Source organism: Giraffa tippelskirchi, chromosome 11 (genome assembly GCF_054371585.1).
Source record: "Giraffa tippelskirchi isolate mGirTip1 chromosome 11, T2T-mGirTip1v1.2.pri, whole genome shotgun sequence".
In the NCBI taxonomy this organism is placed as follows: Eukaryota; Metazoa; Chordata; class Mammalia; order Artiodactyla; family Giraffidae; genus Giraffa; species Giraffa tippelskirchi.
Genome location: NC_137285.1, coordinates 21,390,844 through 21,410,614, shown reverse-complemented (window position 1 = coordinate 21,410,614; position 19,771 = coordinate 21,390,844). Strand labels below are relative to the sequence as shown.

The 19,771-nt window shown below is 53.2% G+C and overlaps 1 protein-coding gene across 12 annotated transcripts in view; it reads left to right on the top strand.

Moving 5' to 3' along the window:
• DHX37 (DEAH-box helicase 37) overlaps window positions 1-19,771 on the top strand; it is a 36,451-nt gene that overhangs the window by 14,974 nt on the left and 1,706 nt on the right. For 6 of the 12 annotated variants that reach the window (XR_014068572.1, XR_014068569.1, XM_081540509.1 and 3 more), the window contains exons 5-25: window positions 1,590-1,738; window positions 2,583-2,675; window positions 3,871-3,967; window positions 4,863-4,976; window positions 7,694-7,795; window positions 7,987-8,101; window positions 8,717-8,812; window positions 9,017-9,099; window positions 9,919-10,066; window positions 10,525-10,601; window positions 10,934-11,166; window positions 13,047-13,158; window positions 14,779-14,885; window positions 14,976-15,164; window positions 15,619-15,743; window positions 15,827-15,943; window positions 17,204-17,376; window positions 18,174-18,288; window positions 18,413-18,550; window positions 18,748-18,842; window positions 18,936-19,009. Coding sequence is in view for 5 of the 12 variants with exons in the window: in XM_081540509.1 (XP_081396635.1) it covers window positions 1,590-1,738; window positions 2,583-2,675; window positions 3,871-3,967; window positions 4,863-4,976; window positions 7,694-7,795; window positions 7,987-8,101; window positions 8,717-8,812; window positions 9,017-9,099; window positions 9,919-10,066; window positions 10,525-10,601; window positions 10,934-11,166; window positions 13,047-13,158; window positions 14,779-14,885; window positions 14,976-15,164; window positions 15,619-15,743; window positions 15,827-15,943; window positions 17,204-17,376; window positions 18,174-18,288; window positions 18,413-18,550; window positions 18,748-18,842; window positions 18,936-19,009 (2,552 nt within the window). In the remaining 7 variants the exon portion in view is untranslated. Of the gene's footprint in view, window positions 1-1,589; window positions 1,739-2,582; window positions 2,676-3,870; window positions 3,968-4,862; window positions 4,977-7,693; window positions 7,796-7,986; window positions 8,102-8,716; window positions 8,813-9,016; window positions 9,100-9,918; window positions 10,067-10,524; window positions 10,602-10,933; window positions 11,167-13,046; window positions 13,159-14,778; window positions 14,886-14,975; window positions 15,165-15,618; window positions 15,744-15,826; window positions 15,944-17,203; window positions 17,377-18,173; window positions 18,289-18,412; window positions 18,672-18,733; window positions 18,843-18,935; window positions 19,010-19,771 lie in introns of all 12 variants that reach the window. The other 6 variants (XR_014068576.1, XR_014068575.1, XR_014068573.1 and 3 more) reach the window with 2 other exon arrangements.

The following is a 19,771-nucleotide window of genomic DNA, read 5'->3' as shown; positions in this document are numbered from 1 at the left end:
GCGGTGGCAAAAAGACAAGGAAGGGAAAAGCCCGTGAAAATAGAACAAAGGAAGATCCGAGGACCAGAGTGAAGACCTCAGGTAAAACAAACAGCACTCCTGGCTAGCCCAGTTTACATAGGGCAGGCCCAGGGGGAGGAGAAAAAACATATAAAAAGAAGAGCCAAAATTGGGCCAAGGGCCTCTCTTCTCTTCCCATCTTTTGGGTCAGCTTGCCCTCACACCTCAAGGATGTATTTTTCTTTACTTTCTGAGTAAAACTGAGCTGTAACACTGGTACATCCGAGGGCTTTTGACCCTGGTCCGTCCAAGGGCTGTAACGCTGATCCATCCATTGCTTCAAATTTTTGTTGTGATGAGACAGAACTGAGGAAATTACAAACTCCCCCGACATATATAAAGAATTAGGGTGAGCTGACTGCTCTAACAGACCTTGAAGTGCCACTGGTTTCATGCCACAAAGTTTTCCTTGTAGATGATGTCAGAGTCTGGTGCTTCCTCTGGCAAGTGAGGGGTGTGAGATTCCGCTCCACACATTGATTCAGCGACCCAGGCTCCACCATCCAGCATCCCTGGTGCCGCCAGGGTTCCTCCCTTGGCCTTTCTCTGTGGTTTTTCCACAAGCATATACCTGAGCCTATGTTTGTCTGTTTTTATAAGTGGCCTTGTGTCATATATGTTTTCCTGCACTTTGCTCTTTTGTTAATCAGCATTATGTTCCTGGGATTTACTTGTCTGTGAAGATGTATGTCACTGAGGTCCATTTGGTTTGGTTTTGGTTTTGAAACTGCTGTAGAGTATTCTTCTGATTGAATAGAGCACAGTTTAAGTATTCATCTCCGGCTGGACATTTGAGATATTCTAGCTTTTTGCTCCCATCTTCTCTGCTGATTTACATTTTCTTGTCCTTTTCTCGTCGGCACAGGTACAAAACTTTGGCGGGCAGGGTTTGCAAACTGGAGGTCACAGCCATCATGGGGTCATGAGATGGCCAGCGCTTCTTTTTTTAACCAATTGAATAGAAGTAGAGAACAGAATTTTTAAAATTAGGCATGCTTCACACATAATCAGAGTGAGCAGGGATTCACAAAACTCCTCCCTCACTATGTAATACTTGTGTGTGCATGTATGTGTGTGTGCATGTGCATATACCCATGTGTGAGTACCTAGCAGAATCACACCTAGGATGTGACGCTGTGTCTCACATCCTGAATTTTGGTAAAATTAGCACCCAGTTGTTTGCTGAATTGACTCGTCCATAAGTGTGAACTGCCCCCAGCAGCAGCAGAGGGTTCTTGTGCCGCACAGGGGCTTCTCTGCACCAGGCTGACCCTTTGGATGCCGGATGGGACATTCCGAAGGACCTAACCCATGTCTTTGCCCCCTCCCCAGCCGTCAAGGCTTCCATCCTCCAGGGAGGCCCACCTGTTCCCCCTTGACTGGGTGCCAGCCACTGCCTTTGTAGGAACCACATCACCTGTATAGTCTTGCTTTGAGCAAAGACCCCTCATCCCGTCTGCCCTTCTGCAGCAGCTGCAACACCCCTCTACCCCCCATTCCTTGAGTTCTGACTTCCTCTCTCTCACCAGGAGGAGCGGCTGAAGCTCCCAATTCTCTCTGAAGAACAAGTGATCATGGAGGCAGTGGCTGAGCACCCCATCGTCATCGTATGTGGTGAGACCGGCAGTGGGAAGACCACCCAGGTGCCGCAGTTTCTCTACGAAGCAGGCTACAGCAGGTGGGGGTTGGCCACAGGGTTCCCTGCAGATCCCTCGGGTGACAATGAGATGTGGTTCCCCAAAGTTGTTAGGAGCATGGGCTCCTAGAGATCTAATTCCAGCTCTGTGGTTGACATGCTGTGTGACTTGGGGCAAGCTCCTTAACCTCTCTGGGCCTCAGATGCCTCAGCTATGGAATGGGGGCTCATCATTGCCACCTACTTCACAGGGTTGTTGTGTAGATGAAATGACTGAATTTGTATAAAGCATTTAGATCAGATTCCAGTGGGAGGGGTGGCATGTCATCTCCTGTTGGCCTTTTTGACCTGTGTGTGTTGAGGTCCCCAAGACCTCCCCCAGATTCAGCGATTTTCTTGGAAGACTCCCAGGTCGTACAGTGAAGGACACAAAGTTCCATCAGCAAAGGGGGAAGGCACACGGGTGAAGTCTGGGGGAACCAGCCGCAGGCTCCCAGAGCCCTCTCCTGGGAGGTCGCACAGGACATGCTTCATTCCCCCAGTGATGAGTTGTGATAACACGTATGAGTGTCCTCTACCAGGATGCCCGTAGAGAATCAGTGCCCAGGGTTTTTCATTGGGGGTTGGTCACATGGGCACTCTCTGCCTGGTACCTGCCAAATTCTAGACTCCCTGAAGGAAAGCAGTTGTCAGCATAAACCATGTAGTTTGTACAGACAGTCCAGGCCCAGGGAGCCCCTCTTATCCATCAGGGAGAGGTGGGAGCCCCCCCTGAAGTCCAGGATCCCAGACATCAGCCAGGGACGTTTATAGGGACAGCAGCCTCGGGCCTGCTGGATCAGCTTCTTCCTGCCTAGAATTCAGCCCTGTGTTCTCCCCCTCACAGTGACAACAGCATCATCGGCATCACGGAGCCCCGCCGAGTGGCCGCCGTGGCCATGTCCCAACGAGTAGCCAAGGAGATGAATTTGTCCCCACGGTGAGGGCTCTGCCTCATGGGGGAGGGTTGAGGGTGGTCTTCCGGACCTGTCGAGCTGAGCCATGACACACGCCTTTGTTCACCCAAGAGGCTGTTCACAGCTTTCTATATCTTTCCTATGCCATTTCATTGCATATCTTGAAATTTATAATATACACAAAGCTGCCCCCCCTTTCTTTCATCCTTTTTATTTTAACTTGTTAGTGTTAAATTACCAAGCACATGCAAAAGTAGAAGGACTAGTATAACGAGCCCCTGTGTGCCAGAGACCCGGTTTCAGGAATTGTCACCTTGTTACCAGCTCTGTTTCATCTGTGCCCCATGCTCTCCCTCAGTTCTTGGGGAGCAAGTTTCAGATGTCGTATCATCTCAGCCTCAATATTTCATCGTGTAGGTCTGAAAGATCAAGACTGTTTTGGGGTTTTTGTTAGCTTTTGTTTTTGGGGGGAGGGGCTGCCCCTCGTAGCTCGGGAATCTTAGTTTCCCAACTGAGGACTAAACCTGGGCCCCTGCAGTGGAAGCTCAGAGTCCTAACCACTGGACCACCAGGCTGCATAGTCACTCAGTTGTGTCCAACTCTTTGCGACCCCATGGACCGTAGGCTGCCAGTCTCCTCTGTCCATGGGAATTCTCCAGGCAAGAATACTGGAGTGGGTTGCCATGCCCTCCAGCAGGGGATCTTACCAACCCAGGGACTGAACCCAGATCTCCTGCATTACAGGCGGACTCTTTACCATCTGAGCCACCAGGGAAGCTCTAGGACCATCAGGAAATTCCCTGTAATTTTTTTTTTTTAAGGACAACTATAAACATAATTGCAGTACCGTCACCATCACTAAAAAGTGTGTCCTAACTCTCGAGTGTGTTCCTTCCATGTTCCCATTTCCTGGGGTGCCTCCTAAAAAGTTTTTAGAGTTGGTTGTTTATATCGGGCTCCAGCCAAGGTCTGTGTGCGTGTTTGATTGACATGCTCTATACTTGTCTGAGAGCTTCTCTCACCCCTCACACTGGAGGCCAGGGTCCTAGAGAGGGAGGCAGAGTGGCCCAGTGTCTGGGCCTTGGTAGGGGAGCTGGTGGGCCCCGCCCTTAGCTACCTGCCCAGCAGGACCAGGCTTGCTCTGCTGGTCTCCTCGGAGTGGCTACAACCCCAAGCAGCTGCAGCTCTGGGGGACTGATTCATAGCTTGTGCCTGCAGGGTCGTCTCCTATCAGATCCGATATGAAGGAAACGTGACCGAAGAGACCAGAATCAAGTTCATGACTGATGGTGTCTTGCTCAAGGAAATCCAGAAGGTTGGTTGCTTTTCTTGTGTCACAGAGCAAGACTGGTGAGCGTAAGGGTGGGAAGCTAGGATGTCACCCAGAATGTGAGCAGCAGCGTGACAAATTTTGGCAAAGGACTGCATTTACCATTGTGTTGCTGTGTGACCTCGAATAAGTTACTTAAGCTCTCTGGGCCTTGGTTTCTTGATCTGCAAGCTCGTACCTTCCTCCTAATTGCTTTACGAAGGCCCATGTGAAGCATGAAAGCACCTTAGCAGAACACCTAATAGGTGTTCATTACATGTGAGCTTGTATGTTTATTGCAGTTTGGTTCACAGACTTTATGCATTGGCCAAAAGCACACTGCTACCCACTGGCTGTATGATGTCCCCCTGGGCAGGGGTCTCTGGGGAGGACAGAGGTGACTCCTGCCTCCTCTGCCTCGAGGCCAGCCAAGATCACTGTGAAGGCGGCTGTGAGTGTGTTTTGGGGTCTGATGGCCCCGTCTGTATGGCGTGTGCTGCCCTGTTTCCCCTGGTCCCCACCCAACATCCCCTGGTCCTTGTTTCCTGCCTACCCTCCCCACCATCCGCATTGGTAGCTCGGCTCTAATAGATCACAGCTGCCTTTCCTCTAGCAGTTTCTCTGCCAGGCCCCAGGCTCTGTGCTGTCTGCTTTACAACTAGTAATTGTCATTGAAACTTCTTCATGACCTCTTGAGATGGGTCCTCTTGTCCCATTTTACAGATGAAGAAATAGGCCTGGAGTCATAGGCCACGGCCCCCTGCAGGCCAAGTGCTCTTGGATCCGTGCCAGCTGCCAAAGGGGTTCACTGAGTGGGTGCTTTGGGGTGCACACTCATCCTGGGGTGCTCCAGCCCAGGTGGCCGTCCTCACCCCTGGACCTCCTCCCCACTCCTCCCTAGGACTTCCTGCTGCTGAAGTACAAGGTGGTGATCATTGACGAGGCCCACGAGAGGAGTGTGTACACTGACATCCTCATCGGCCTCCTGTCCCGCATTGTGTGTCTCCGGGAGAAGGTAGGCGGGAGGTGCTGGGAAACCCTGAGGCCCACTCAGCCCACACCCATCCACACCTGGACTGCTGCTGTGAGAGGGTCTCCTAGAACAGCATCCTCCAGGCCAGGAGCCAGGGCTCTGGGTCTTGGTGTAAACATTCCAATCCTAGGTTCAGCCTCCTCGTCATCTGTTACCTTTCCCTCTATCAAAGCAAGAGGCTTAAGCAAGGAGTTCATGGTGGGCCAGGCTACGCTGTGGGCTTCCCAGGTGGCTGAGTGGTAAAGAATCCACTTGCCAATGCAGGAGATGCAGGTTTGATCCCTGGGTCGGGACGATCCTTTGGAGAAGGAAATGGCAACCCACTCCAGTATTCAATGGACAGAGGAGCCTGGCGGGCTATAGTCCATGGGGCTGCAAAGAGTTGGACATGATTGAGCGTGCAGGCACTTAGCCAGACCCCACTGCATCTGGCTTTAAGATACCAGCCAGGTCTTTGAAATCCGCAGAACTGGTGGGGCTGCCCACCAAGCCCTTATGCTCCATGTGCTGTGAGACACCCTGCGCCCGGCCTGGGGTCAACTTTTCCCTCCATCTCCCCCCTCCCTCGATTGGGAAGGGATGGTCATCAAAGGGATGCTGTGCTAGGATGGGGTGCCATGGAACAGTTCCTGCCAGTCCCACTGAGAGGTTGATGCTTTACCATACCCAGTTCTTAGAAGTGCAGAACCTTTGTCATCAGACATCAGTTTTGTGTGTGCTGTGTACCAGGCACCGATCAGATCTCAGTGAACAAGACAGAGGTTCCTGCCCTTGTGGGGTTTCCATTTTAGTGAAGGCAACTGGCATTAAGCAACTCAGAAGCCTGTGAATTCTCGGTGGACAAAACCAGGAAGAGGGAGCAAAATCAGGCAGAAGGTAGAGGGTTGGTAGTGTGATGAGAGTGGCCTTTGAGTGGGGGGTTGGAGGAAGGGAAGGAGTGAGAAGCAGCTGCTAAGAGGAGGAGATTCTGAATGTCAAGAAAAGCAGGTGCAAAGGCCCTCGGGCAGGTGTAGGACTTGTGTCAGGTTTTCATTTTGGGGTTATTTTTGTTAACTTTATGTAATTGATGCATTTAAAGTGTGCAATTCAGTGGGTTTTAGCATTTTCAGAGTTACATGCCATCACTACAGTTAACTTTAAAATATTTTCATCACCCTGAAAAGAAACCTTTTAGCTATCTCCATGGTCCTCCCCCACTCTCCCACCTCAAGGTATCCATAGTCTATTTCCTGTCTCTATGGATTGATCTATTCCATATATTTCACATAAATGAAATCACACAATATGTGTGTGTGTGTTTTTAATTTATTTGGCTGCACCAGGTCATAGTTGTGGCATGCAAGATCTTTGATCTTTGTTGCAGCGTTCAGGATCCAGTTCCCTGACCAGGGACCAAACCACCCCCTGCATTGGGAGCACAGAGTCTTGGCCACTGGACCACCAGGGAGGTCCCAGCATGTGGCCTTTTGTGATTGGCTTCTTTCACTTAGCACATTTTCAGAGTTCATCCCCATTGTCGTGTGTGTCAGTGCTTCATTCCTTTTTATGGCTGAATCATCATCCATTGTGTGGCTGGACCACACATTTCACATACCGGTTCATCTACCATTGGAGACTTGGGCTCTTCCCACTTTCCATCTCTCATGAATGTCCACGTCCAGGTGGCCATGTTTCCTTTCTCTTGGGCCTGTGCTGGGGCAGGGTTGTGAGGTCCCACGGGGGCTCCTCGTGTAATCATCTGAGCCGCTCCAGACTGGCTTCTGCAGTAGCCATGCCTCCCGTGTTCCCACCCACACTGTACAGGCTGCCTTCCACGTCCTCGCCCACACTTGACATTTTCCATGTTTTTAGTCCTTAACCATTCTAGCAGCATCTCACCGTGGACTTGATTTGTGCCTCGAGGACAGTCAGGCAGCCGAGGGTGGCGGAGCGAAGTGAGTGAGGTGGGGAGAACAGGAGGTGCACGGGATGGGGCCAGGCAGAGGAGGTTGTGTTGCGGAGGAGGCAGGACCTTTGGTCTGCACTGTGCCTCTCACCTTGGCTTTTGTTCACCGAAGACACTGAACTTCCAGGGTTTGCAGTTCATAAGCTTCAGAAGACAGCTTCCACGGGCTCGAGAGCAGAGCCCACCAGAGTGGGGCACAGCAGGTGCTACTGAGGGGGCTGAAAACCAAGCACACACACTGCACCCATCCCTGAGTCTGGCTGCACCTCCTTGTCCATTCTGGGGACAGACAGAGAGTCATGTTGTCGGGCGGGGGCTGACAGCAGCCATACCCACTGTGTCCATGTGTGGGGTGGACCCCAAGCTCAGCCCTCCTGTCTCGCCTAATGTCATCAGAGCTTGACTCAGGGGAATCTTTTTTTTTTAAGCCTTTGTTTGTTTTTTGCCATGACACACTGCTTGCAGTATCTTAGTTCCCCGACCAGGGATTGAACCCTGGTCCCCGTCGGTAGAAGTGCTGAGTCCTAACCACTGGACCGCCAAGGAAGTCTCTCGGGGGATCTTAAGGGCTCCTTTAACAGGCCACTACCACCCACTTCTACTTTTTCTTGGATCTTTGGCATCCAGAAGAAGGGCTGAGGAGCAGGTTTGTGGGGCTGGAGATGAGACCAGGAGGGCAGAAGTCTCCCCCAACCCTGCCATCAGTGTTCCTGGCCCCGGGCGGCCGTGGGTCCCCGGGTATCTCGTTCCCTAGAGGCACTTGCCGCTGAAGCTGCTCATCATGTCAGCCACGCTGCGAGTGGAGGACTTCACCCAGAACCAGCGGCTCTTCACCCAGCCACCCCCGGTCATTAAGGTACCATCCAGGCTGGGGTCTCAGGGCTGCCAGGGGAAGAGGGCCCCTCTGTCAGCCACAGCAGAGCTTGGGGATGCCTGAGGGTTGGGGTGGTAGCACCAGAGACCTTCATGGTCAGAGTTCAGGGAAGGGGGAGGGCTCAGGCCTGGGCTCAGGTCATCCCCCACCCCCGACCCCGTGCCTCCCGGTAGGTCGAGTCCCGGCAGTTCCCGGTGACGGTGCACTTCAACAAGCGGACGCCACTGGAAGACTACAGTGGGGAGTGCTTCCGGAAGGTCTGCAAGATCCATCGCATGCTGCCCGCAGGTAAGGCCCTGGCGGGGTGGGGTGGGGGGGTCCTCCCGTTCCAGACCCAGGGGTGCAGGCAGCAGGGGCTCAAGGTAGCACTTGGCTTCTCTTGGCTTCTCTTCTCAGTGTCTGCAATGGTCCCAGGCGCTCACCGCACCTGCCCTGCCCTGTTCTGCCCCAAGGATTGCGAAGCTTAAAGGGCTAACCAGGCAGTGGGGCTATGGGTGCCTTTTGTCCCCGCAGACACAGAGCAAGTAAACAGGGATGTTTCACCTGAGTGTCCCTCCTGACCACCACCCCCCACCACAGTTCTCCCCACATCCCCATGGCACATGCTGTGGTAGTTCCATTTATCCATTTACCAGGTGATGGACACTTGGGTTGCTCCCACTTCCTGGGAGTAGACCTGCTTTCCCAGTACTCATGCCCAGGGATTCAATGTCTGTTTCCGTGGTAACAGTTTAGCTCCTTGTCCCAGCTCGTCCCGTTGCTTGTCTGGGCCTTTGCAGCCCTGATTTGACTGGCGCTTCCTCACGCCCCAGCTCACAGATCAGGGCCTGGCACATGGTCATGGCCAAGCCCACATCTGCCATGTGAATGAGTGGGTCACGGTGGGTCTGGTTCTCCCTGCAGGAGGCATCCTGGTGTTCCTCACGGGGCAGGCGGAGGTGCATGCGCTGTGCCGCAGGCTGAGAAGAGCCTTCCCCCTCACCAGACACAGGCCCCCAGGTAACCCCAAGCAGAAGCCCATCACCCAAGAGCCTGGGGGCGGGCGGCCTGGCCTTTGGAGCCTCCCTAAAGGAGCCAGGCCCTTGCTTGCCCTCCCTTCCCTATGAATGGTGATCAGTGACCCTGGACAGTGAATGACAGATCCTGCTGACCTGGCATGAGCCTGGAGATGTTTTTCTTCCTAACTGGTTCATCTTTTCCCAGAAAAGGATGATCAGAAAGATTCGGTAGAAGAAACGAGGAGGTTTAAGAAGTCACGAGCACGGGCGAGGAAGGCCCAGGCCATGGTACGTAGAGGGCTGGAGAAGGCAGCCCAGGCTCTGAAGCTTCCTTGTCCACGTGGTGGGCACCAGCCCTGTGCACCAGCACAGATGTAAAGTTAATTAAAACCAAATAAGGGAGTTCCCTGGTGATTCAGTGGTTAGGACTCAGTATTTTAACTACTGAGGGCCTGGGTTCAATCCCTGGTCAGGAAGCTAAGATCCTGCCAGCCACACAGCATGGCCAGAAAAAAAACCAAATAAAATTAAGATTCAATTCCTTGGTCATTTTAGATACTTTTCAGGTGCCCAGTGGGCCCCGGGGGCTGCTGGTGACCTTGTTGGGCAGCAGGGGTCTAGAACCTTCCTGCCGTGGAGGGAGTGGTGGTTGGCTGGTGCTGCTTCAGGGGCTGGAGGATGGGCTGGGCTCCAGGTGGGCTCCCTGTGCTGGGGGCTGGAAGGAAGCTTCTGGAAGGCTCAGCCCTGAGGCCTTGAGCAGGGCCTGCAGACATGCCCAGGAGAGGTGGGAAAGAGAAAGTGGCCCTTGGGGTTTGCTGGAGAGCTGGGAGTGGGCAGGCTGGGCATTGGGGGCTTTCACCCCAGGGCATTTGCATGACTTCACTATTGCTTCTACACCGTGCTAGGCAGTGGTCTCAGGGCTTCACGTGTGTTAGCTCTGCGTCCTCAGGGTAGTCCTGTGACCACCCCTGACTCCCAGATGAGGACACTGAGGCAGGGGTATCATGTGACCGGCCTGGGGTCATGTGGCCTTGGACTCTGCTTGTGACACCAGTCTCCCCGTAGGGCCACCTGCAGCCCTCCATGCTGACGTTTTGTTTACCATAGACGCTGCCCCAGATCAGTTTGGACAATTACTCGGTGCTGCCAGTGGGCGAAGGCGATGAGGACAGGGAGGCAGAAATGGATGACGAGGAGGAGGCGGCACTGGGCTCCGACCTGGACCTGGACTTAGGGGACGACGGGGCGGACGGAGGTGGGACCTGGCAAGGACTCGGCTCACCTGCCTGTTGAGCCCCAGGCCACTGGTTCCTGCTGCATGGGCTGGGTTGAGCAAGGAATCCTCCCTGGAGATGACCCCCAGGGGAGCTGGGGTTTCTGCCTGCTCCACCCCTTGTTGTCTCCTGAGCTCTTGAAATCACCGAGCACAGAGGAGGCCTTCAAGTATCTTTTGTGCTGGTTGTCATGGGGGCGATGCTCCCAGGCTCGGCTTTGCAAGCAGTGGGGGGTTAGAGGGGCTGAGATCAAGCCCTTGGGGGTCCCCATGCAGGACTGGGGGCTCTCCCAAGGAGAGACTGCAGTGTACCCACCCTCTCTGCCGGTGCCCGGGGTTGAGCCCTGGCAGTGGAGCTGCAGGGGAGCCTCTCTGGCAGAGTAGGCAGGGGTGCAGCAGCTGGGGGCACAGGATACAGCCAACCTCTGCCGCCCCTGCAGGTGAGCAGCCCGATGCCTCACTCCCCCTCCACGTGCTCCCTCTGTACTCACTGCTGGCCCCGGAGAAGCAGGCGCAGGTAACCATGTGGGGCCTGGAATGGATGCCCAGCAGGGATTCCTAGGACGTTGAGATGGGGGCGGGTCAGGTCCTGGGTCACCTCCCCATCAGCTGTTAGATCAGCACTCCAGGCTTTTGAGAGGGTCTTGGGGTCTCCTACTTGGAGAGCATTCCCATGTTCAGTTTGGGAGCAGTGGCTGGAGGCAAGGAGAGAACCTGTCGACCTGGTCACCTCCAGGCCCTGCCCTGCCTGCTAACTTCCTCTGACCTCAGTCCCACGATCTCTTCCCTGACTCTGGCGAGACAGTGGTCAATTTTCTTGCTGCCCCCCCCGTCTCCCCTCCATCCTAGGTCTTCCAACCTCCCCCAGAGGGGACACGGCTCTGTGTCGTGGCCACCAACGTGGCTGAGACGTCCCTGACCATCCCGGGCATCAAGTATGTGGTGGACTGTGGGAAGGTCAAGAAGCGGCACTACGACCGTGTCACCGGCGTGTCCTCCTTCCGCGTCACCTGGGTCTCCCAGGCCTCAGCCGATCAGCGGGCGGGCCGTGCAGGCCGGACAGAACCCGGCCACTGCTACAGGTGGGGCTCCCTGGGGTCCCCCCAGTGACCTCAGGGCTACTGTGCAGTGGCCATCCACCCTCGTCCAGGGAAAGGGGGTCCCATGTCCCACTGGAGACTGTGTCCTTGGGGTCCACACACCCTTTCCTGTTGGCTTTCAGGCACTTGCATTACTCATTATTCTGCTACTGATATCAGGCCCTGTGTTTATTAGCACCTTTGTTTTTATTTTATTAATAGCTTTATTGACAAAATTCCCATAGCGTAAAACTCACCATTTTGAAACGTGCAATTCTGTGGATTTTATATTCAGAGTTGTACCACTCTGTGGTGTACCATCACTAGTATTAATTTTCTTTAAAATATATTTTTTTTTTTTTCTTTTTTTTTATTTTGCTGTTCTGGGTCTTAGTTGTGGCATATGGGATCTTTAGCTGTGGCGTGTCGGATCTAGTTCCCTAACCAGGGAATGAACCTGGGCCCCCTGCACTGGGACTACAGAGTCTTAGCTACTGGACCACCAGAGAAGTCCCAAGACTATTCATTTTCAAATATTCTCATCACTGCACAAGAAACCCAATACCCAGTAATCAGTTTCTCCCCACACCTCCCTACCATCCCCACCCCCCAGGATCTGGCAACCACTATCTACTTCCTGTCTGTATGGATCTGATCATTCCGGACATTTTCTGTAAAGGAAATCAGACGGTATGTCACCTTTTGTATGTGACTTCTTTCACCCCGCATCATGTTTTCAAGGTTCATCCACATGGTAGCCTGTGTCAGTGCTTCGTTACTTTTAATGGCCGAACAACATTCTGTTGCACACTGGATAGACCACATTTCCCATGCCTGTTCATCAGCTGACAGACACTTGGATTGCGTCCACATTTTGGCCCTTGTGAATAGTGCTGCTGTGAACACTCATGTACAAGTATTTGAATGTCTGTTTCCATGTCTCTCGGGTAAATACCTAGGGAGTAAGAAGCTCACGGTTATGTCATGATTCTGACATTTTGAGGAACACGCCAGACTTTCCACAGCAGGCACCCCATTTTATATTCCCACCAGCAGGGTGTGAAGGTTCTAATTTCTCCACGTCTCACCAACGCTTGCTATTTTCCAGTTTATGAAAATGAAAGTACAAGGTGGTATCTCACAGTGGTCTTGGTTTGCATTTCTCTAATGACATTGAACATCTTTTCACATGCTTATGGGCCATTTGTACGTGTCCTCTTGAGGAATGTCTGTTCAAATCTGTCGTTTATTTTTCAGTCATCTCTGTCTTTTGATTGGTGAGTTGTAAGTATTCCCTGATAATCCTGTTGTTAAATCCTTGTCAGAGGTATCATTGGCAGATAATTTTCTCCAAGTTTATGTGCTGTTTTTTTTTTCCTTCAGTAACTAACTTTATGCTGTTCTTTTCAACTTTGCTTTAAATTAAAAAAAAAAAAGAAAATTGAGAAACTATGCAAAGAAAAGTAGTAAGAAATAAAGTAGTTGAGTGCCATGTGCCAGGTACAGTTCTAAGCACTCTGTGTGTGACACCTAAAGTATCTTCACCAGAGACTTCCCTGGTGGCTCAGTGGTGAGACACCACACTCCAGTGCAGGGGCCGCAGGTTCGATCCCTGGTTGGGGAACTAGGATCCCACATGTTGCATGCCGCAGCCAAATAAATAAATAATAATTTTAAATAAATAAAGTATCTTTCCCAATCTCAATGGGGTAACTGCTGTGTTAGCCCATTTCACAGGTAAGGAAAGTGAGGCAGGAAGAGGGTAAATACGCTGCTTAGTAAGTGATGGAGTCAGGATTCAATCCCACTAGTAGTTTGGCTGAGTCTCTTTTTTTAATTCCATTTTTTTTTTTTTTTAATCTCTGGTGCTTCCCTCTGCTCAGACTCTACTCATCTGCAGTTTTCGGTGACTTTGAGAAGTACCCGCCTCCTGAAATCACTCGGAGGCCGGTGGAGGATTTGATCCTTCAGATGAAAGCTCTCAACATCGAAAAGGTCAGTTATAGCCACAGCCCTGCCTTCACTCCACTGACCTGCCAGTGTCCCTGAGTTCAGTCTGGTGTTCGCGGGCAGCGTGAGCCCCCTCATGGGCTATTCCCCTTTCCTGGGCTGTTCTCCATTCCCTGCGGGCCTGGGAGCTGAGCCACGTGATGCTCACCCAGCCCCCTAGTGGTCTCTTGTGAGACCCCCACCTTCCCAGTACTGTACCTTCTGAGTAGAGGATGGTCAGTGACCTTGGGGCTCAAGGGATGTTCTGCCCACTGGGTCCTCTAGGGGAAGGGTCACTCGCCTCTCCCCTGCTCCCAGAGGGGTGATGTAGGCCAAGAAACCCCCTCCCCATCAGCTGTCACTCCTGAGCCTTCCTCTCCCGAGCCCCTGGCAACTACGATTCTACTTTTTATCTCTGTGGAATTTACATTTTGGACATTTCATAAAAATAGAATCCTTTGATACTTACTCTTCCTTATCTGACTTCTTTCAGTCAACATTGTGGATTTTTGTTTGTTTTAGCCAATTTAAAATTCATTTGTCAGTCAATTCAGTTCACAGTAAGATAACATCATAAAAGAGAGAGTCATGCTTTTCATAACATTAGTATGTTTGGTATTTTTTTTCACTGTCAACCTAGCTGACAGTTTGAATCAGTTTATTTTGGAAAATTTTATAAATTGATAGCTGTTTTATATTTCTGTTGTTTTGATAATCCATGGCTGAACTTATCATTGGTTGTGTTTTAAAGGTTCGCCCACACTGTGACACACGTCAGAGTTTCCTTCCTTTTTATGGCTGAATCTCACTCCATTGTATGGATGGATGGACCACAGTTTGTCCATCTATTGATGGACGTTTGGGTTGTTCCCACCTTTTGTATTTATTTGAACACTGGTTTTGAGTTGGTTGCTCTTTCTAAGTGACCCTCAGGCGATCCCTGAGCCTGGTCACTCTCTGTTCCCTAATCATCTCATTGTCTGGGCACATTTTCTCCCGTGAGACCATTTATTCACACGTGTACTCACTGGTCATCTGCAATGAAAGCTCAGTGGGGCCAGAGCCCTTGTCTTGTTTTTATTATTTTTTTCATTTTGTTTTTATTGGCGTATAGTTGCTTTACAGTGCTGTGTTTATTTCTGCTGTACAGCAAAGTGAATCAGCTATATGTATATGTATATCCCCTCTTCCTTGGATTTCCTTCCCATTTAGGTCACCATAGAGCACTGAGTAGAATTCCCTCTGCTATACAGTAGGTTCTTGTTAGTTACCTATTTTATGCATAGTATCAGTAGTGTTTACATGTCAATCCCAATATCCCAGTTTAGCCCTTGTCTTGTTTTTCTCAACCTCTGTCACCAAGAACAGCCCCTGATGCACCCAGAGTGCTCAGTACATGCTCTTGAGTAAGAGATGATATGAATGAATGAACAAAGGAGGCCTTTGGGGTTCCCCTGGCACATGGACTTTGAGTGTGCCCAGGCCTCCATGTCCCATGTTCTGAGTATGAGTGATGTTTGGAGGGTAGGCAGTGGGAGCCCCTTCCCCCTGCCAGACCTGCCCTCACCCCCTCCCCCAGTAATCTCCACGTTCACATGTCTCCCGCCACGGCTCCCTGTGTCCTAGGTCATCAACTTCCCCTTTCCGACACCCCCCTCTGTGGAGGCCCTCATCGCCGCTGAGGAGCTGCTGATTGCACTGGGTGCCCTGCAGGTGCCCCCCAAAACAGAAAGGTAGGGCAGGGACTTGAGGGGAATGGGGAGCCCAGCTCCCGCCCCACTCTTGGCTCTATCTCCTCTCCAAGCTGACCCTGCATCCTCCAGGGTGAAGCAGCTGCAGAGGTCCCGGCTGAGCTGCCCCATCACCGAGCTGGGCAGGACCATGGCCACGTTCCCCGTGGCGCCACGCTATGCCAAGATGCTGGCGTTGAGCCGGCAACACGGCTGCCTGCCCTACGCCATCACCATCGTGGCCGCCATGACCGTCCGGGAGCTATTCGAGGAGCTGGACAGGTGCTGTGGGATGGGCATTCAGGGATTGGGGTGAGTGGGTAGGGGGAGACCCCCCTGAGCTGAGCAGTGCTGTGAAACCCAGCCTCCTGGGGCATAACTGACTCAGTGAGTGGTCTTATGTGAAATATACATCCTCCCTGCGCCCTGCCAGTGTTCCAGTCTACAGATCTCGAGGTGGGGAGGGGGCGGGGGAGGTGTTTGTTTTTTATTTTTGCCTTGCCACAAGGCTTGCAGAATCTTAGTTGCCTGACCAAGGATCAAACGAACCCGTGCCCCCTGCAGTGGAAGCCTAGAGTCATAACCACTGGTCCTCCAGGGAATTCCCAAGACCACAATCATGGTGATCAGAGACCCCACCAGGCATTTTCTGGGCCCGCTCTGAGTAACTGGCAGGTCCCCTGCCCCTGTGGCCACAAGCATCAGGGCAAAAAGCCCAAGCGGCATGTGTTTGTAGGCCAGCCGCCAGTGATGAGGAGCTCGCCAGACTGAAGGGCAAGCGGGCCCGCGTGGCTCAGATGAAGAGGATCTGGGCAGGGCAAGGAGCTTCTCTGAAGCTCGGAGACCTCATGGTGATGCTGGGTGAGTGGGCGTGGGCATGGCCTGTGGGAGGTGGGGAGGGCGGGACAGAGCAGCGAGTGAGCGCTCCCCTCCTCTTTGCACAGGCGCCGTGGGAGCCTGCGAGTACGCAGGCTGCTCACCCCAGTTCTGCGAGGCCAACGGACTGCGGTACAAGGCCATGATGGAGATCCGGCGACTGCGGGGCCAGCTGACCACCGCAGGTACGGCCCCCCATCACCTTCCAGCCTCCTCCCATCCTTGGGCAACACCCAGCAAAGAACTTGACCCTGTTGACATTCTGAGCAATGTCATCTACATATAGTCAGTTCTCATGATGCACAGCTTTGGTATTTGCGAATTCACATATTCAGTAAAATTTAGTGTGTGGTACTTTTGTGATGCTCTGAGGACACGTACATGAGCAGGGCAGTGACACGTGAACACTTTCTCATCAGGTTGTCTGTCCGTCTCATCTTTTCCTTGGTGACTTGGTCCCTCTCATTGCCCTCTGTCCCAGGTCTAGCCTGGACCAGCTGCTGGCTGCACCTCCTGCCCAGCGGCCACATCCAGGGGCCTCTACTTAAGTAGGGTCCAACCCTGGTTTGTTTCTCCAGCAGTGGGGGGGCCTATCTTGTTGAAGTTGGGGAGCAGGTGGCGGTTCAGCCCCCCGCTTTCCACTCCCGTTTAGTCTGAGCAGTGGGGACCGGACCTGTCTGAAGCCACATCAGGGCCGGGCATGGGTGGCATATCTTCTTTGTCCAGCCCAGGGATCTGCTCCCTTCCCCTTTTTTTCCTTCTTTTTTCTCTTTTAAGTTAAACAATATGGGTTTCACTGAAGGTTTTCTAGAGAAGACAAATTTACATTGCAAACCTCATACCAGAAAGCCCTGGAATTCCCTGACAGTCCAGCAGTTAGGACTTGAGGCTTCCGCTGCAAGGGGCGCAGGTTCCATCCCTGGTCAGGGAACTAAAATCCACAAGCCCACTCTTCCCTCCTGCCTTCCCGGTCCTTCTTGTTTTCACTCTTCTGCTCTCTCCCACTCAAACAGCAAGGCCCAAAGCCCCATCTCCTTTCTCTCTGCTGCACAGTGGGCTTCAGATCCTTCTTATGTGGAAGGAGGAGGCCTCGCCCTGGGTCTCATGCCAGGGCTTCGCAGCACAGGGCACTTGGGAGAGATGGTCTGTCTCCATGCTGTCCTGCCCAGAGAGCATGGCCCATGCACTGGGTCTCCTGGGTGAGTGTGCTCCCTGCCCCAAGGCCGACAGGGAGTAGGGTGTGGGCTGTCTCAGTCTACTGCCCACAAGGAAACTGAGGTTTTGTTCAAAGGAAGGGGCAGACATGTGTGGGCAGCTGTTTCTGCCCCACTGGAAGCTTTGCCTCCCGGCAACCTCTGTGCACAGGGGCCTAGATACACAAGTAGCTGAGGCCAGGCAGAGCCAGCCCCAGGCCTGGCCATCCTGACACCTGGCTCTCCTCTCAGTCAACACCATGTGCCCTGAGGCCGGGCTCTTCGTGGACCCTAAGATGCAGCCACCTAATGAGAACCAGGTGACCTACCTGCGGCAGATTGTGACAGCCGGCCTGGGTGACCACCTGGCCCGCAAAGTCCAGAGTGAGGACCTGGTGGACAACAAGTGGAAGAACGCCTACAAGGTTTGCCGCTGGCTCGGGGATGGCCAGCAGGGCAGTCATGCCCAGGGCCCCTGCCCTCCCCATCCTCCCATCCGCCTCGTGTCCTAGCAGCCTGGGTGCTTAAGACACCTGGCTCTGGACAGTGTCAGGAGGCCTGTGAGCGGCAGCTGGGGGGACCCTTGGCTCTGGCTGGGCCTGTCATCCTCGGTCACAGGTCCCACTCCCCCTGGGAAAGTGTCCACCGAGGACCAAGGAGAAATGACAATGCAGCCACTTCTCCCTTTGGGCGTGAGCTTCCCCCCAACTTCACTGAACAGAGACAGAAAGCACATCCCATGCTCGCCACTGTAAAATGTACAATTCAGAGGTTTCTGATCTATTCACAGAGTTGTGTAACCATTACCGTAGTTAATTTCAAAACATTTTTATCACCCCAAAAAAGACATCCTGTACCCATCACAGTATCATTCCACATTTTCTCTGAATCTCCACACCCCTTGAGTCTGCTTTCTGTCTACATGGATTTACTGTTCTAACGCGTTTCCCATGAATGGGATCCTGCACTGTGTGGCCTTTTACACTGGCTTTTTTAGCTCAGTGTCCCATTTTGGGTGGGTCATAACTGTAGCCTGTGTCTGACCTCTCCCAGCAGGCTACCCGCTCCATCGGTGGACACACCCTGCTGGTGTAGCCATTTGTCGTTTGATGGATGCTGTCCTGCTTTTCTGGCCAAGGGTGTAACTGAATTCACAAGGGTCAGCCTCATGCACTGCTCATGTATCTCCCAGACTCATGCCCACCTACCGTCTCTCTTGTAGACCCCCCTCCTCGACGACCCTGTCTTCATCCACCCCAGTTCTGTGCTCTTCAAGGAGCTCCCTGAGTTTGTGGTCTACCAGGAGATCGTGGAGACCACCAAGATGTACATGAAAGGTAGTGCAACTGGCTGGACCCTCACCTGACCCCCTTGCTCTGGTGAGCTGTGTCACCGGACCTGTGTGGGGAGAGCCCACGAGCCCCTCGCTGAGACCCCATCCCCTCTCTCCCGGGCCCCCAGGCATCTCGACCGTGGACGTGCAGTGGATCCCGGTCCTGCTGCCTTCTTACTGCCAGTTTGACAAGCCCCTGGAGGAGCCGCCCCCTGCCTACTGCCCCGAGAAGGGGCGGGTGCTATGTCACCGAGCCAGCGTTTTCTGTGAGTCAGGGTGACTTCCCAGTGGCCTGGGGCTCCAGTGGACATGTGCTTCCCCATCCTGTGTGCCCTGGGAAGTGTCTGCATCCTGGGCAGTGTCATCCCAGGCCACAGGACTCTGCAGGTGGGCGGGGATGGGACTGAGCGGGGAGCCGTGGGGATCCATCGCGGCCCCTCGCTTACCAGCTCCTGTGCTCCAGATCGCGTTGGCTGGCCGCTCCCGGCCGTCCAGGTGGATTTTCCAGAAGGCCTTGACTGCTACAAACACTTTGCCCGGGTTCTGCTGGAGGGACAGGTAGGCAGCCCAGCAACTCCCTCGGCCCCTTCTTTGGCACCATGGGCGGGATGTGAGCCCTGGATTCCCCACTGTCCTGTGATCTCTCCCCAGGTCTTCCCCAAGCTGGCCTCATACAGGGGCTGTTTGCTGTCCAGCCCCAGCACAATGCTGAAGACATGGGCCAGGTATGGGCTTCCCTGGGAGCATCGGAGCAGGCAGGGGGTGGTGGAGGAGCTGTCCTGGGGCTGCCATAACAGATCCCTACCCACTCAGGGGCTTAAAACAGCAGTTGTGTATTCTCTCATAGTTCTGGAGGTTAGAAGTTCAAAGTCAGGGTGTCAGCAGGGCTGCGCTCCCTCTGAAGGCTCCAGGGGAGGATCCTCCTGGCCTCTTCCCACCCCTCGTGGTTCCAGGCACTCCTTGGCCACCACATCCCTCTAGTCCCTCCCTCTCTCTTTCCATGGTTTTCCTTCCTCTCTGTGTATTCTCAGGTTATCAGTTCCAGGGTCCACTCTCTACCATTTGACCTTGTCTTAATTACATCTGCAAAGACCTTCTTTCCAGATAAGGTTACATCCTGAGGTTCTAAGCAGACATGGAGTTTTGGGGAGATACTAGCCAACCTATTGGCTTCCCAGGTGGCTCAGAGGTAAAGAATCCGCCCGCAATGCGGGAGATGTGAGTTCAATCCCTGAGTCGGGAAGATCTAGAGAGGGAAATGGCAACCCTCTCCAGTATTCTTGCCTGGAGAATCCCATGGGCAGAGGAACCCAGTGGGCTACAGGTCATGGGTTGCAGAGAGTCAGACACGACTTAGCGACTAAACAAGTCAGCCTATTATAGAGCTGCCAGGTGCAAGCAGGAGGCACCCTGTACACCTGAGCCCCTGGGGGCTTCTGCCCACCGAGCATGAAGCCACCCCAATCCCACCCATCATCTTCCTCCTC